Raw genomic sequence first — 18,682 nt, forward strand, 5'->3', positions numbered from 1 at the left:
GAAGTGCTTACAAACAATATGAGCTTCTGATAATTATGTATGTTTTAAACTTGGTATGAAACTCTAATATAATTGCTTTGTGTATTGCAAAATAAATTACTGAATTTTAGCAAAACAACAATTAATGTTGCTCATCTCCAATATAGATAGGAGTGGGGCACTTCCTTTCAATTTTGATCTTACTAATATTCTGCTTAGGCTGTGCGTACACTAGGCAAAGTAAGTCAGCTGCAGGTATGGAATTCTAGCTATGGCACTTGCATAGCTAGAACTAAGGTATCTGCACTCAGCTTACCTGGCTGTCGTTACTAAGAAGGTCAATGGGAGAGTTTCTCCCATCAACCTCCCTAACTCCTTTCATATCATGGGGAGTACAGCGGTTAACTGCAAACCATGAGAGGTTGATTTTGCGTATGCCTACTAGATGTGCAAAATTGAAGCCCAGAAGATTGACCCTAGCAGGGGCCTAATGGACAAAAAAGCATGGAATAATCACCTTTCTTTGGAGAGCATAGTCCAAAGGCTGGATTCTGCTCTCATTTACACAGGAGCAGGTGCAGAAGCCAGGTTATGTTGGCTCTACATCCTCTTGGGACTTTCTTATACTTTCCCAAGAAGGGGAGATGAGGTTACCATCCGAACAGTGCAAAACAAGTGGAGCCATGAATCTGCTCCATAGTATGGTGGTCCCAAATTCATCTCTGATGTACTTCTCATGGAGTTACTCATGTGGTGCTACTCATTAGACCATATTCATGCACTATGCTGGTACAGGTTGAACCTCTCTTGTCTGGCACCCTTGAGACCTGATGGGTCCCAAATGAGAGAATTTGCCTGACCACAGAAGTTCTGTATTGTCTAGCAGCACTATAAACACTTCCACTGCTTACTGGGCTCTTAGAAGACATTTAGGGGTAAATCACAGCTAAATAATTGGAAAGAACACTGGAAGCCAGGAAAGGCGTCTGGAAACAAACTTTGTGGGACCATAGGAAACTTGGCCACACCCATGATAAGTGGTCATCCAGCTAACCAAAACCATGTCGGATTACAGATGTTGATGGATGAAAGAGTTCCGGAGTGGAGAGGTTCAACTGGTATTTTCCATCTTAGAGCAACCATGCACAGTCCACTACAAGTGGTATCCCAGTACCACACCTTTAACAGGCATGGTTTAAGGGAATGGAAAATAAGGTGGATTATATTTGTATTGATCTGTTAGGTTCCTTATTCTGAAGCAGAAATAGTCAAAACTGAAAATATTGCCTCCTTTAAATGGGCCTGAGTCACCACTATGCTACTCAATTTTATGCCCATGTGTTCCATTGAAGTCAAAGGAGTTACGCATTCGAGTGAAAGTTGAGTACTCTACCGTGACTCAAGCCGTGTATGTGGAAAAAGAGAAGGCATGAAATCCAATTGTATAAGTGAAAGTTGTGCACATCAGCAGAAAATGTTCACTGGCGTCTCTCTTGTGCCCTGTGCCCTGTCTCAGCAGCTTGCAGACAGCAAAGGTTACTTAATTGCATTCCCTGGGGCCAATAGTGAATGAGTCACCTTCCACTTGTGTGCAAAGGCTTGCCTCCTTTGTACACACTTCAAGATTTATAGCTAAACATATGGCTAGACAAGTTCCTTACTAAATAGGCAACTATACAGGAATGTAAGTAAGTAAGTAGTGAGTTGACATGCAAATACTTGCCTGCTTGCTGATAATTGTTTTTTTCTCTTTTCTCTTTTCCCTTTGCTTACAGAATCATAGAAATATAGGCCTGACAGGTATCTTGAGAAGTTAAAAAAATCTAGCCACTGCACTAAGATAGGAATCGAGGCAGGAATCATTTTAATTTCTGAATATTTGAAAAAAATATAACTCTTGAATTCTTATATAGCCCAATAAGATTTTAATCAAGAATTTATTTAAAAGTTTCTCTAAGAGATCATCAACTACTCTTAAAATTAAACAAGAAAAGGAGCTTTAAATTTCCTACAGTCCTAGAGTATTAAACTTTGACAAAGTGCTGAATATCGATACGTTTTTAAAAAAAATAAATATTTTTTTTATGCCAGTGATTTATTTGGAATCAAAGTTTGGAAATCCCCCTTTCCCCATGAGGTTATTACAGAGTTTTTCATACTGACTGAAAAAAAAAAAAAAGGTCTTTGTGGGCACCTGGGCAGTTGGTATTGAACTACTGTCTTCTTAATAAAATGTCATCGAGTGTTATAACTTACCGCGTCTCCCTCTTCTCCTAAGTGTCCTTGATCACCTTTCATTCCTTTAGGTCCCTGAAATTCAAACAGCGAAAGTAAAGACTAATACCGAGAATCTCTTTGCTTAAAAAAAGGTGAAAGTTAAGGATTGTACTGATATGGTACTTTATTTAGAAACAAATATGCAAAAGGCCATTTTATGCTGTTCATTGAGAATTTCATTCCTTTGTCCACTGTGTATTCAAATCACCCTTCAAAATTTAGAAAAATTGGTTCATCAACAGACAGCAAACTGAATGGATATTCTGCAGGCTGGCATCATTTTAATTTCTTAATATTTTGGCATCTTTTAGGAATCATAAAAGAAGAATCTAAATCATTTAAAAAGCACTTAACATCGACAATGTGTGGAATCATGAGAATTTTTAAAATGGCAGTTTAAACAAATATCAAGAAAAGCAACAGGAGAAAAGTCACTCTTGCCTTTGGGCTTTACAACTGGTTTGAGTTTACTCAACTAGGCTTGCTAAAGTGTATGTTTTTAGTGCAATTGTGCCAGTCACCTGTGTACACAGGGTCTTTTTATGTGATGAGTATTTTGTGTTTGTTCATCTCTGATTTTTTAAAATGCCTTAGCAGCCTATTCATCTCCTATTAAAAATATAACTCAGCTCTCATGTGGTTTGAGCTATGTAGCTAGTGCATCTCAGGGAGGTGGATTCCCTCCACCAGTAGAACAATCCCTTCTTGTCAGAGCAGGTAACAGCTACACTGAAGCACTATAGTCGTACAGCTGCAGGATTTAAAGCAGAGACAAGCCCTGGAAAATAGATACTGGCAAAGGAAATAAAGAAGCCTTCCTGTAAAGCTCTGACACTTGAATTTCCTTGGATTTAGCTGGCTCCTGTATAATTACACACCAAACGAAGTGTCACAAAAGCATCCTTACTTGAATTCCTCTTTTCCCTCGGAGGCCAGCTGCACCTTTTTCCCCAAGGCACTTGCAAAACACAGAGCAGCATGTCCGTTCAGCAACATTCATCTTGAAAAAAAGGAAGAAACTGAATGTGAAACTTCATTTTTCATTCATACTTCCCTGATTCTGAGTGCCTCTAAGTCAAGACATTGACAGCTTTGCATTTAATTTAGGAGGAGCATAACTGTGTCTCCCATTCGACAGGCAAAATTCTCAGCTGTGGTTGAGCAGTGCTCTGTGAAGCGGACCTTTGCCACACTCTGATCCAGGAGGTTATCTGGTAACCAGGAGTGGTCTCAGGCTAACTTAGAGCAGCCTCAGGACTGCTCTGTTTTATACCAGCTGCCCACAAATCCAGAAGGACTTACTAGCCATAAGGAATTGTTGGGCTGTACCCACTTTTTAACCAGCCAGTCCTTTCAGCAATGGCTGCCAGATGAAGGGGGACTGCTAAAATAACATGTGAAAACTCTCTGACATAGCAGGAAACTTCAGCTGGTTAAGCATGGAATCACAGAATCAGAAGGGTTGGATGACCTTCTGAGGTCTCTTCAAGTCCAACACCCTGCACAAAGCAGGACCAATCCCAACTAAATCAGCATCGTCAAACTGAGATTTAAAAATCAGTGGATGGAGATTCCACCACCTCTCTAGGTAATTTATTCCAGTGCTTCACCACCCACCTGGTGAAATAGTTTTTCCTAATATCCAACCTAGACCTCCCCTACTGCAATGTGAGACCATTATTCCTCGTTCTGTCATCTGTCACCACTGAGCACAGCCTCTCTCCATTCTCTTTGTAATACCTCTTCAGGTAGTTGAAGGTTGCTACCAAGTCCCACCTCACTCTTCTCTTCTGTAGAGCCCAGCCCAAATCCCTCAGACTCTCCTCATAAGTCATGTGCTCCAGCCCCCTAATCATTTCTCTTGCCCTCCACTGCAGCCACATCCTTTTTGTAATTGGGGCCCCAGAACTGGACTCTATTGCAGATGTGGCCTCACCAGTGCCTAATAAAAGGGACTAATCATTTCCCTAGCTCTGCTGGCAATGCTCCTACAAATGCAACTCAGCAAGTTGACTAGGCCAGTTTTGTGCCGTTAGGTTGAACGCAAAGCAGCATGGGCATATCAGAGAATCTTGCCCTCCATGACTATTACACTCTTAACAGTTGTGAGCCCCATCCAGTTCTTTAAGGAAATGACAAAGGCTTCAATCAAATCCCTGGACACACTGGAGTGTCTCTGAATGACTTACCACAGACTTGGCCAGTTCGTCGGCAATATTCCTCATGCCGACATTTAAGTGAGTCCTGTAATCAAATCCTCTTCCAAACTCAATGTACTGAAGCTCATGAAAATTAGAGGCTCCTTCCAGAACAACAGTTATCAGTGCATCCATGCCTATTTTAAACATTGATCATAAAGTGAGCAAAACATAAACACAAACATTTATCCAAACGAGAATCTTAGACAATTATTTAATTGCTGGAAACCTTGTGTGTAGGAATTCAGGTTATTATAAAGGATAAAAAAATAAAGATGATAGGTCAGAGAATGAAAATCATAATTTAGCTTTACATTTTAAGAGTCCCTAATTGATTTACAGAAAATAAATGGGCCAGTGGCAATCTAGAATGAGTAGCAACTGTGGAATAAATTCCCTGGGTGAAGCTTGAACATCAAAGAACGTGTGACCACTGTGGCTAGCAGCAAAATTTTCCCCAAAATATTTTATCTTTTCACCTGAAACCAAGTTTTATTTTTTCAAAATCCTACTGTCTTGTGCTGAAACTGAGTTTAAAACTGAAGTAAAGAAACACACTGGGCTAGATCATCAGCTGAGGTAAATCCAACAATGGAACATCAGTGACTGATAATACATATCTCAGTATCATGGCCAGAATTTTCAAAGGAGCTCAGTACCCACTCAAAGGCATAGGCACTGGAAAGAGCTGAGCTATGCATACACCAAAGTAAGCTGCCAGATTTTCACAATCGCTCATGATGCACACTGGGTACATGTGAGTATTTGAGGAACCAACAGTACCACAATCTGAGATACTGCACACTGAGGCCTTTTGACAATCTGTTGCCAGTGACAGGTACTGAGCAAATCTGGTGCTTGTGCTATATTTATTTTGTGACATTGCGTTCCTTAATGATGACTCTGAGTTTTTACACCTTATCATCATGCACTGAAGTTTCAAGGAGGCAAACAATGCAGAGCAGTGTTGGGACCTAGCTCTCTCTGTTAGTGGCTCTGTCTCCATCTCCATTTGATATGACATCCCTGGCTGCAATACTGTGGCTGCTAAAAGGGAAACTATTAGTTTTTCTTCTGTCCCCTTTTCACCTGCTACTCTTCAGCTCAAGAGCTTTGGACTGAGTAACACACTTACAGACTCTCTGAATGTAACAATTTAAATATTTGCTTTCCTTTAAAATACCATTTTTTCTGAGCTCTTCCGACTTTTGTTCAAGTTCTTCTACATCTTCATCCAGACCATCTGAAAATACAAGTACAACCTAAAGAAAAATACAGAGTTTGAAATCACATTAAATTAAAAGCAAAAGTAAAACAAAAGCACTTATTTTTATTCCAAACTGTCTTCGTAAGAGCCTAGGTTACCTTTGTTCGATTTTGATCTTCAGAATTACTTTTGAATGTTTTCCAGAGGGAATCCAGGAAGTTGCCATTGAGATGAGATGGTTTGTCAATTTTGACATTTTTCAGCTGTTTCATGACTTTCCTGCCATCAATTTGAAATGCTGGAGACGTGGATGTAACTGTGTTGTTCAGGTAAACTGCCACACTGCTCTGTGTCTTTGTCCCTACATTGCAGCTCAGACTATTTAGCGATGTTAGGGATTTTAAAATGTCAGGGAGATATTCTTTCAGCTGGTCCTGTCCATGGAATATATGGTCACCTTGCTTTTGTGAAGAGATGTCAAATCCCACAACAATATCCACAAAACAATCTATAGTTGTGAAGGATGCAGAACAAAATATCACAGATTAGTGCACAAATTTAGACAGAGGAAAAGGGGGGGCAGACTTTAAGCTAAGGAAATAATGGTAATGGTAGAATTTAGTCAGATACGGACAGGAAAATAAGAGAACATCTGGTCGATAAATTTTAATAGAGAGGTCCTTAAAGTCGTTAATTTATAATTGTGCCAAATTCACCCCAAATTCACCTTTTACATCAGGAATGAAATTGACTTAATTTATGTAGTTCTGCGGAAAAGGGAAACACTTTCACACGTAGTAATTGAAAAAGTATTTCAGAGTTACGATTATTTTTTCCTCCTGAACCATTTAATAAATTCTGCTCTCACTGATGTCAGTGCAAGCTTTACTGTTTCCTTCAGTGAGGACTTGGGTCAGATTCATGTTAATCCATAACCCCAACACCATTTAAACAAACTGGAACTTAATACTTTATCAGGGCATTGTGTTGGAAGATGCTTTCAGAATCAATAACGCTATATTAATAGTGTATTCAAAACACTTAGAAATCATGCTGTTAATTTATATCTCACATGAAGGTCAATACTTATCAATGGTGTGTGTAGTAGCTTAAATCAAGGTGATTTAAATCATGATTCTAAATTATTTGTCCTCTTAAAAATATTGATTTAAATTAGGACAAGCCTTTATCAAACTGATTTGAAATTTTGTACTGTTACAACTTTAGAATAACATTTACTATGGCCTTGATTTTAAGTACTGTTTTCTAAATACAGTATCTTATTTGTGTTTTACAAACCTACTATAGGCAAAGGAAAAGTATTGAAAATAAAAGTCCTGACTGTGCAGGCATACAAGCTAGTAGATTACTTTGTTCATGTATAGATGAGGCTACTCTTTAATTCTAATACATGCAAGAGTGCTTGTATTTTTAAAAAAAAACTTACTAGTGACAGTCTTCATCATTCCAGAACAAAACAGCTTCTGTGTTAACACTGACAAGCTATTCAGATTTTAAGTACTTTAAAATATTATGAACTTTTATTTATACAAATGGGACTTTTAAAAATACCCTAAAGTTAATTATTCAAATACATGAGCTTAAGAATCAAAAAGGTTTTCAAGCCCACATACAGAACACAAGTGCCTGTGGCTTCCAAGCCCCTGGTGGAGGAGTATAGCCACATCAAAGAATTTCAGTTTCTTGATTCTGAAGTTCAGTTCATCCAAGATTGTGTTGTTTGCACATATAGCTTATCTATTTTTGTGTCACAGTTGTGTTGTTCTCACACTAAGGATTAATGTGGAACTGGAATAATCATTGTCTGCATAAATTAGTATTTTAAGAGTGAAATCTCACAACTAAAAAAGAGCTGCGTAAAATCTCAAATTCCATCAGTTACCAAACTTATTGGAGACATAAGTATGAAATGTCCACTTTAGTGATTTACTTTCTTCCTCCTTTCTTGCCATTAAACAATTTGCAACACGCAAATAAAATATCTGATTTAACCTAAATGCTTAACATGCAATATTCACATTTTGATCTTTGTAAAGAAAAAAATATGGCTTGTATTCACCTTGTGAACAAATCGCTTATTTCTTTTACCACCAATTATATCTTCCTGTGTTCTTGCTCCTGCTGGCACTACTACATGGTATACCCCCACATCAGAGACAGAGGACAAAGGCAGATCGGGAAAGGGAAGCAAGTGATAAGCTTCCCCCGTGTGGAGAAGAGGAGAATACATTTTTCTCAAACTCTGGGACCAGGCTCTAGTGAAAAAAAGGATAGAGCTGCTGAGTGCTCTGACAATGGCTGTGAGGGGCAGAGAAAGTGCCAGCCCAAAGAGGAGGAGAGGAGTAAAATACCAGCCAAGTTAAAAGAAAAATGAACTCCTTTCTCCAATGGGAAAAGTAAAAGGGAGGCTCCTTGCAGCCAATGAATTGGAAGCTAAAAATAAGAACAGATGTAGCAAGGGGATCCAGATCCCCAAAAGCAAAGGGAAGGGTCTCCACAGAGATAGTGGAGGAAAAACCTTGAAGTAAATGATATATAAACTGAAGGCAGGTGATTGTACAGGATTAAAAACTCTGTTTCAAGATTAATTGGCCAGATTCTGCCTTCTGCCAAGTTCTGCTCAGTACACAAAAGGAGGAGTGGCCACCTGAGAGCCTATTACAGCTTCTCAGCATGTTTTGGCTCAGGCCAAGGTGAATTTTTGTAGGCTTGGCATTGTGAGGAGCCTACAGACAACTTCATGGCATTCCTCTGTCTGTTTGGATGAAATACAAAGAACTTTTGAACTGGAACCTTCAAAAAGGCAGCTTCGCCCAAGCCTGTAATTACTTAGCTCACAGATGGAAAGGAAAAAGAATGGTAAGGGGAGAACAGGAAGCTGAAGCAGGGGTGAGGGGCCACAGAGTCCTGGCATGAGAGCAGGAGCGTGCAGGACAAAGGTATGAAGGACACAGAGCCCCCTGCTATCAGGACAGGGTTGCAGTGAATCCCTGAAATAGAGGGTGATGGGAGAGGAGAACACACAGTTTGTGGAGGAAACAGATGATTACAAGGAGCCCTGGGTGCATGCAATGATCTTGACCTATGGAAGCCACAGATTGTGCTATCCCCTAGATTGTTTTTAAAGAGGAGCAAAACAGGTGCAGCCATTTTTGTGTTACCGAGTATGTAAACAAAGCATGTTTCCTGCAGGTTTTAATTGTTCATTTTGGGCCAGAGTAATTTATAAATCATGTAGCTAGAAAATTTAAATCTAGCTTTTATTAGTCCTCAGCAAAGGTCAAAAACAATACATGTTTGAAGAAAAATAGTTCCAGAGGTGGGAGAGAGACAAGAAGTCAGTACTGAAGCTGAAATTTCCAACTTTAGTCATTTTTACTTACTTGTAGGAAAAACAGGGTTGCATATATCATTCACTAATCTTTTTTTAATTATCTTCAGCTTACTGAAATCATCAACTGTGTACTTTTTTTCTGGATCACCAGCTATCTGCATGAGCTGTGAGTGATCAACTTCCCCAACTCCTACAGCATATATATCAACGCCCATCCTTCTCAGCTCTTCTGCTGGTTCAGCAACTGCATCCTGTGACACCCCATCAGTAAGTACCATCAAAACTGGCCGGACATTTCTTGTTGCACTTCTCTTGCCTGCTAGGTCAAAGAATTCCCTCACATTCTTAAGTGCGTTTCCGATGAGAGTATTTCCGGTCATCTGTGCAATGTTCTGAATTTGACCTTTCAGTTCTGATTTTTTCTGAAAAGCAGCCAGTGTGATTTCTTTTTTATACAAGTGACTGTACTGGGCAATGCCAACTTGAACATTGGGTTCATAAAAACTCTGATCTATTACAGTTTCCACGAAATTCTTCATCCTGGTGAAGTCTTCTGAGCTTATACTAGTGGAACCATCAATCAAGAAAACAAGGTCTGCTTGAATTTCACACTCTGAAATGGAAAAAGAAAGAATATTAGCTTATCACTTATAGAGTGCTCATAGGCCGTGTCTACACAAGCCAAAAACTTCGAAATGGCCACGCAAATGGCCATTTTGAAGTTTACTAATGAAGCGCTGAAATACATATTCAGCGCCTCATTAGCATGCGGGCTGCTGCGGCACTTCGAAATTGACACGGCTCGCCGCCACATGGCTCATCCAGACGGGGCTCCTTTTCGGAAGGACCCCGCCTACTTCGAAGTCCCCTTATTCCTACGAGCAGATGGGAATAAGGGGACTTCAAAGTAGCCAGGGTCCTTTTGAAAAGGAGCCCTGTCTGGACAAGCTGTGGGGCGACGAGCCGCGTCAATTTCGAAGTGCTGCGGCCACCCGCATGCTAATGAAGCGCTGAATATGTATTTCAGCGCTTCATTAGTAAACTTCAAAATGGCCATTTGCGTGGCCATTTCGAAGTTTTTAGCTAGTGTAGACATAGCCATAGTGTGCTGGGCTCTTCAAAGACAAATGAAAGAGAGGATGCCTGCCCTCAAAGAGTTTTCAATCTCAATAGAGCAGTGGTTCCCAAACTTTTTGACATGATGCCTGCTCTTTGGTTTTCATTAAACCCTCATGTGCTCCCACATTTTTGATTGAAATACATTTAACCCTTTGCCTTGTATTTATATTATTGTTCATCATCAACTAACTTGTAATTATTTTACCCATGTATCTGGTGCATATGGGGAAGATTGAAATATAAGCATAAAACATTAAATATTTTATTTTATTAAAAATTTCCAAATGAACAAAAAATGTCAGTGTATATATGTTAATCAGCACTTATAATGTAGTATATCACAAACACACTTCAAATTCAAACCACTTCAAAACTAACTAAAACTTGACAAACCTGCAGAATGAGATCGTTATATACCTATAGTTAATGGTTAACTAAATGACTATTTTTCCTCCAGTCATTTACTTCAGAAGATAAAACAGAAATCTGAAAAACAGAAATTTAAGCAAATAAAAGCAATGTCAATCAAATTAATTTAATGAGATGGATGACAGGCCTCATCTACACTAGCAAGTACATTCGGAATCAAGGTCGGAAGACAGCCGCCTTTCAAAATAACCCGCAGAGCATCTACACCCACCCTGTGATCTTTTGAAAGTGACATTGAAAGAACGGTGGAGTTCTGTCTAAGTTGGTCCTCCGTTCCCACGGTAAGAAGAGTGGCCCACTTCAAAAGATTAATTTGAAAGAGAGCAAGTGTAGATGCTCCGCAGACGGCTATTTTGAAAGAGGGAGCCCTCCATGGTGGCAATCAGCTGGCAGGTGGTGGCGCTGCTCTCAGCATAAGCAGAGCTCTGTGGCTTCAGCGTCTGGCTGTGTTTAAAGGCAAATCTCCCACTAACCTCAGGCGGGAAGCTGAGAGTGTGTAAGCAGCAGGGAGCCCACGCTTCTCTCTAACTTACCAGCTCCTGTGACACCTCAGCCAGCCCCTCACCTTCCATGGCCCCATAGCCAGCCACCCTGAACCCTGCCCACCCCAAGGCCCCCCCCCAGGACAGTGGGGAGCCCGCCCCCAGGAGGTGAGCCAGGCCCTGAGGCACCAGGCCCCCTCCTGGACAGAGGCCAAGCTCCAGGACCTCCTCTCTCTATGGGAGGATGAGGAGGTCTTCCACCACACCGGGGTCCGGCACCTCTATGGTGTTTGAACACCTGTCAAAGGGCCTGAGTGGCTAGGGCCACCCCACCCACACCCTGGACCAGGTCTGATCAAAAGTGAAAGAACTGGGCTGGGGTATTGCAAGGCCCAGGATGCAGCTGGGCAGCTGGGGACAGCTCTGGAGCAGGGAGCACCAGCCTCATGTGGGTGTCACGGTGCTGGAGGGCTGGAATGAGCCACTGGTAGAGCTCCAGGAATGTCCCCCGGTCATCCTGAAGTTCTGTAGCCACCAGTTGTCACCCCAGTCCTCCAGCACCAACCTGTCCCACCAGTCGCTGCTTGAGGGGAAACCCCACAAGCAGCAGGTGAGCTTAGGGACCAGATGGGTACATCGCGCCTTGAGGATGGCCTCCAGGACGTTGGCTAGTAGGGTGGCCACCCAGAGCCATGGGTGCATGGTGGCCATGACCATGGCCAGTGCGCTGGCCACAGCCTCAGTAGGGGGGAGCTACATGGGGTCCATGGGGGCCCGGGATGCCTCCTTTGCTCTCCATTGGTCTGCATGCCTGGGGACAGGTAGCTGGCCCTCAGCGTGTGCAAGTCAAGGCTTGGGGTGGGGGGTCCTTTAAAGGGACAGCAAGCGGCAGCCCCGAAAGCACTCATCTGACATGTGACCCTGCTCGCAGCACTTCCTGCCCCTGTACTTTTGAAAGCGTACCTCGAGACATATGGAAGCTCGCTTTTGAAAGTGCGGTTGGGGACGTTCGAAAGGATGGGTTGGACCTTCAGTACTCATTTGCCTATGTGGATGCTCTGTTTCAAAAGGCCATCTTTTGATGTCAAGCTTCAAAAGCCATCCTTTGAAAGGGAGCTATAGCGTAGATGCAGCCATACCGTTTCTTCCTCACAAACTCAAAAATTCTACATTTTAAGGATGAAAGAGCGCAACTCAAGTCACCTTCTAGTTCCAGCCAACTGTGCTGTTTGGTTTTTAATACAGGGACAGTTGAAAAACCAGTCTGTGAAGATAAACAGAAGATAAGGGAATGATCAAATACTGCACTTCTCCAACTTTGTGGTGAATGGGGAAGTATTTTACCAAAACTCTTCCAGACTCATGGTTTCAAAATTACCCACTACACTTGACTCACACTTCAATTAGATGGCTTGTTCTTGCAAAGGGTTCAGAAATGAATCCGCATCAACGCTGAATGCATTTTACACCTATTTCCAAACAGGATAACAGAAGATGGCATCTGGAAAATAGCATATGAACTCCTCAGCAAGGGAATCCACATGAGACATAATTTTGTTCTTTTGATCCAGGTAATGCTGTTCAAGAATTTCCTTTTCTGCTAGAAGTTTGTTAAGATGAGGAAACAACAAAAAGTTTCCAACCTGAAGTCAGTACTTCCAAAACTGGATTTTCTCCATGAAAGCTCTGATTGCAAATGATGTTTGCACTTCTTCCGTGCAACCTGAAATTCAGGTTGTGCACAGCCTCAACAATGGCCACAAAGTATGCCAGTGAAAGCTGGAATATTTAGTCTGCAAAACCACCATACAAACCATACAAGTTTTTTCTAACTTTGGAGGAAAACCTTCTGTTCCATGTTTGAGTTTGTAGAGCTGGCTCAGCATATTTCCTTTCAAGGCTCAATGGGCTTTCATGTGAAACAAGAAATTTTTGTAATCAGCTCCCATATCTGTGCAAAGAGCTTCAAAAAGCCGTGTGTTTAAAGCACTCCTCTTCACAAAATGGAGAACTTTGATTGCCAAATTCACTGAAGTACACAGGTCACCTGGAAGGGTCTTACCAGCCAAGGCTCGTCTGTGGATGACATGGTGTGTTCCAGTTATGGCTGGATTCTTTTCTTTGATCAATGTCATGAATCCAGAGTGAGATACAAGCATTGCTGGGGCACCATCAGTGCAAAGGCCAACTGGCTTTTTTCATGAAAGACCATTTTCTTGCAAAAAATCAGAAATTTTTGCCAAAACATTGGAAGCCTTTGATGTGGTCTCCGGTTCTTTTGAGAAAAGCATTTCTTCTTTCACAGCTGCAGCATCAACAAATCAACAATAGACAGGCAGCTGACAGCTCTGAGTGGCATTGCTGCACTGAATTGCAAAAAGCCTAATGCTTTTATATTTTCCAAAACTTGTCTTTTATGTCCTTTGCAATTCATCAGAGCAACACTTCACTGCATTATCAAAGAACAAAATGTCTGATAACTTTTCCTGGCTATCAGCATGAAGCACAACATTCACAGCACTCAACAAGCGTGATATCACAAGTGTCTCTCCAAGGCTGTGTCTACACTTACTAAAAACTTCGAAATGGCCATGCTAATTGCCAAATCAAAGAATACTAATGAGGCGCTGAAATGAATATTCAGCGCCTCATTAGCATGCCACCAGCTGCGGCACTTTGAAAATGCTGCGTTTTGCTTGCGCACAGCTCACCTACACGGGGGTCCTTTTCAAAAGGACCCCACCAACTTAAATATCCCCTTATTCCTATCAGCTGATAGGAATAAGGGGATTTCAATGTTTTCAGGGTCCTTTCAAAAAGTACCCCATGTAGGCAAGCTGTGCGTGAGTGAAATGCAGCATTTTCGAAGCACTGCGGCTGGTGGCATGCTAATGAGGTGCTGAATATTCATGTCAGTACTTCATTAGTATTTTTCAATTTGGCCACTAGCTTGCCATTCTGAAGTTTTTTCTAAGTGTAGACTTAGCCCAAATGTGTGAAATTTCTTTGCTTGGCTATGAGTGGTGAAAGCTTGTAAGAGGCGTCTCCCAGTTTGGCCATCTCCCGATAAAAAGCTCCAGCAGTGTCCAGCTTCTTTAGTAAAAGGCGAAAGATGAAGTGTCCAGCTTCATGCATTTCAAGCATTGAAGGCTGGCAGCAAAAACCTCTTTTGGCTTGTCTTTTGGTGCCTTGTGGTTTGTCTTTAAATGTTGGTACAAACATGTAGGCCACATGGCATCATTGTTGACAACTGAATGGCGTATGATGCACTGTGGGAGATCAATCCCATTTTTTTCAAAGATGATGAAACCAGACTTGATATACTGTACATCATACTGCCTTTTCTTTGTCACAGACATTTCTACAAAAGTGCAAAAAATTCTTTGGGCCTGCAATTTATCAGAAAAATTTCAGCCTCTCAACTCACAGAAATTGAATAAAATACTGTTAACACTACTTTAAAAATGCTGTAGTTCCCAAGACCAATATATATAGAAAAGAATTAACAGTTGTTTTTGGGGACATAAATGTAGGTGCAGAATTTAATGAATATGCATCTTTAATTAAAACAGTATAAATTCTTTAAAAGCATTACTTACACACATGAAGACAGACATGGCGAACTACTATAGGCCTATAATCATTGTTTAAAACTGTAAAAGAATAGAATTTACCATGTGTTGTGAGAAATAGCAAATAACACAGATACTATCCTGACAATGAATATCAGCAAACTGAGCAGAACACTTGGCTTGAAGACGATGCGAATAACTTTTCAGGGAAGCAACTGGAAGGCAGGGAACGATGGTGTTTGTGGAAATATCTATGGTACAAAGAAGTTAGCTTTGCATGTTTTGGCCACCCTTCTGTTAAAAATGATTCCCTTTCTTCTTTTAACAACACACAGGGATGCTGAAATCATTTTTGTAATATTTGGAATGTATTAACAATTCTCATGAATGCTTATGGAACAGATGATCAAATGCAGCTAAAAAAAGAGTTGTGTATTTCAGCTGAATTTGACATTAAAATTGATTTTTTTTCTCATGGCCTCATGTCCCCTCCCCGAGACAATCTTCATCCCCTTAGGGGGTGTGCCCTCACAGTTTGGGAACCACTGCAGTAGACAGAAGACAAAATGTGAAGACAAAGGAAGTGGGGAAGGTGAGAGCAGGGACAAGGCTCGCCAGTAACGTGATTACTTTGGTGGTTCTGCACACATCCTGTTGATTCATTTTATGTACATGTTTATTACATCACAATCCGATTTTTTTAGATCACTTTGGGGAGAGAATGAGTATGTGGGAGTATGGAGAAGAAGAAAGGAGGGGCAGGCAGGAAGGAAGAAGAAGGAAAGAGGGCTGGAGTCTAGCTGACATCCTGCAGCAGGATGAATGTGGTAGTTGAAGAAAGATGGAGGGAGATCAGGACACACAGCAAATCATTTCAGCAATCAGCAAGTGTAAAGATAGATCAGAACTTGTATTTTAGAAGCTTAAATTCTGATATCATGAGGACTCTAACGAGGGAAGTGGAGGGTGTGAGTAAAGGCACTTCCTACCTGCTCCCTGCTCTGCTACTTGAAGAACAAGAAAAAATTCGGGACCTGGAGTTTTAAAAACACTCCAAAGCTCCTCCGGCTGTTTTTCTAAGTGGTCAGAAAGATGTGTTTGTGAGCCCATGTTTCCATCCACCTCCTTGTTCGATCTGGCAGGGGGTGGGGATTTCTGTTTCTTGTGGGTGGGAGCTGAGCTCTAGGGGTGAGGTTTGTGAGAATGGAGTAACATTGTGGAGCCTGAACCTGTGAGGAGGAGTAGAGATTCAGGCAAAGGACACTGCTGAATACAAGGGGACTTGGAGGAGGTCCCAGAAACCCTCTGAATATTCGTGAACGGACAGGGGTACAGGCATACATGAAACTGGGCATATGAAGCAATGCAGCCTAATCGTCACAGTAGGGAAAGCTGTCTGTGAAACAGCTGGATGCCAGCATGGACAGACCTCTCAGCCAGGGAACTGGGAACCATCTTTTGCCATTCCTTGCAGCACTGGCTGGTGTCCTGCAGCTGTCCTCAGACAACAGAATGAATGTCAACTACTAGGGTTCAGGAGCCTAACCAGTTAGTGGACTTTCCCCTCATAGCCACATTAACAACTCCCATTGTTGTAACTCACTAAAGCCTTGTCTACCCTGGTGGGGATGTGGAGGAGGTGTATAGCTATGCACCGCAGGCTCATCAACATTGTGCTGGAAAACTACGCAACACAGTAAACCCTTGATTTAACAGACTAATGGAGGAAAGGGGTGTCCGTGAATACTGAAAGTCTGGTAAATCCGAATCTGCACCATGTCAGCGCCTGCCGCCTGCCCAACACGCGCCCCACCCTGGCAGCTTCCCCAGCCCCTGAGGAAGCTTCAGCTGCAGCAGTGGCTCCTCCGGCCCCGGTGGCCCCAGCCATTCCTACGTCTCCAGCAGTGGTGGCGGCCACAGAGACGCCAGAGGCCAAAGCCATGGCAGCGTTCTCCTCCAGCCCCAGCAGCCCTAGCTGTGCCAGTGGCTTCTCCAGCCCCGGAGGTGGCTCTAGCAGATTTGGTGAGTCACCAGAATTTATTGGGGGAGAGGAGCTGGTGGACAACATCAGTTATTTCCAAAATCTGTTAAATCAGAGTCCATTAAATCAAGGGTTTACTGTAGTCACAAGCTTAGGCAATAGAGAGGGGGCAGAGCCTTTCTCGGCAGGCTGGCAGTGGTGAAGCAGAGTACAGTGGGCTGGGAGAGGGCAGAAGGGTGGAGCACTGTGGGCTGCCAGGTCATTCTTCCTCCTGCCACCATTGTGAGTGTGGGAGTGGGCCCAACTCCTGCTACCACCCTGTGCCAGACCCCCCCGCCCAAGTAATCCCTCCAGCTTGCATCACTTGGGGGAGGGGGTGGAGCAGAGGTGGAACAGGGGTGGGGCTTGGGGGAAGGGGTGGAGTGGAAGAGACATCTGTAGTTGAGGGTTTACCCCATGTCCTGCATGTGGGACACTGATGAGTTGCCTTGGCTCCCAAACCCTCCCTAGGAATGGCCCCAGTCCATAGTAAACACCATCCTTAATGACTTGATTAAAATGGGGACACAATCCATGCTGGGGTCCCAACCCACAGTCTGAGAACTTCTAAACTAGAGGATACCACTATGCAGTTTGCATGGTATATGTTTCCTCCTAAGTGCCGTGACATTTCAATTGCTACTAGCACCAGCCCCCATCTGCCTGTTGTTTATTTCATCAACAGAGCTCATCAACCAGGCCAGATCATGGGAGGCTTTTGCAATGTAGATAATCATTCATCCCTATGACATCTAATCAAACCACACTAGGGATTTTGAATTCAGACCTTTTAAAGTGGAAGGTTCGTGCCCTAATTTTACCTTTATGAAAGTGTTGAGCCTACACAGCCTAACAATAATATCACCCATTTAAGCCATGCAAAGCCTCTGTTGTAGGATCAAGAAAGGATAAACCCTGAGAAACTTCCTTTTTTGCCCATAGCTTGGGTTGCTAAAGAGAATAGAATACCACAGAAAGTTAGCTATATACAGGTGAAATCATACATATTGCTTTGCAACGATAGTGATGTGCCTCACCATCTTTGCCCATTTTTAAATAAAACGCAGAAAATTGAAATTGCCCAGAATCGTAAAACCAACACTTACCTGGTTTTGAGTGGTCACATATTTTATCTGACAAGGCCAATGATGTATTTTTGAGTCCTTCGAATGTATCCACGTAGAAATATTTGTCTTTTGATCCAGCCATACCCAAAAGCTCACCAGGCTTGGCTCCTTTTACTCCGACAGCATAGATAATAATTCCATTGTCTCTTAAGCTCTGGGCTGTGTCATTGAGCTGTGCTGCATCATGTGAGTCACCATCTGTTATCACTATAAGAATCTGTGGAACTCCTTTGCTTTTGCGGCTGCCACGCTCCTCAGCAAATAGAGTTTCTGCAAAGCCAACTGCCTTGGCTGTATATGTTGAACCTCCTGTAGACTGATCTTTCTTGATAGCAGCAACAATCTCTGATTTTGTACTGTACTCATTAAGATAGAAAACCTTTTTGGGATTATCTGAATATTTTACAGCTCCAAACTGGACTCTGTCTGGCGCAACATCAGATTTGTTTACCAAGGCAATCATGAAGTCTTTCATGCTCTGGTACTGTGTGAAACTGATGCTTCCAGATTCATCTATCACAAACACAACATCTAATCTTTCTATCCTTTTGCAATCTAAAAAAGAAAAAAATGACAGGAAACAAAAACAAAACAAAACAAGCAGGCAAGTATAAACTGACTCTTACTGAATTTTTCTAACGGCCACACATTTTCAAGCAAAGCTTGTGAATTTCGATCACTTTTTGGTGGCAGTAACACAACTGAACATGCTATGTTAGGCATGTTTTGGAAAAATCCATCAGTCCACAACTGAGGGATTCTAAATTCTAATTTTAAAATAGCTGGTAGATTCAATTACATCTAAAATCCAGAAAGGAGGGGGGATAGAAATGAGCAGTAACACAACAGAATGGGATCATGCTAGATCAGTGATTGGTGACCACAAATATTGGGTGGGCTGAATGAGTGGCCCTCCT

At 42.1% G+C, this 18,682-nt stretch overlaps 1 protein-coding gene across 1 annotated transcript in view; it reads right to left on the reverse strand.

Annotated features, from left to right (window-relative positions):
* Positions 1-18,682, reverse strand: part of COL6A6 (collagen type VI alpha 6 chain) — a 91,191-nt gene that overhangs the window by 51,675 nt on the left and 20,834 nt on the right. The window contains exons 6-12 of the mRNA XM_074988297.1: positions 17,745-18,320; positions 9,066-9,629; positions 5,820-6,169; positions 5,638-5,716; positions 4,446-4,591; positions 3,164-3,256; positions 2,236-2,289 (exon numbers count right to left, since the gene is read on the reverse strand). Of these exons, the coding sequence (XP_074844398.1) occupies positions 2,236-2,289; positions 3,164-3,256; positions 4,446-4,591; positions 5,638-5,716; positions 5,820-6,169; positions 9,066-9,629; positions 17,745-18,320 (1,862 nt within the window). The remainder of the gene's footprint in view (positions 1-2,235; positions 2,290-3,163; positions 3,257-4,445; positions 4,592-5,637; positions 5,717-5,819; positions 6,170-9,065; positions 9,630-17,744; positions 18,321-18,682) is intronic.

This window comes from Carettochelys insculpta, chromosome 2 (assembly GCF_033958435.1).
Source record: "Carettochelys insculpta isolate YL-2023 chromosome 2, ASM3395843v1, whole genome shotgun sequence".
Classification (NCBI taxonomy): Eukaryota; Metazoa; Chordata; order Testudines; family Carettochelyidae; genus Carettochelys; species Carettochelys insculpta.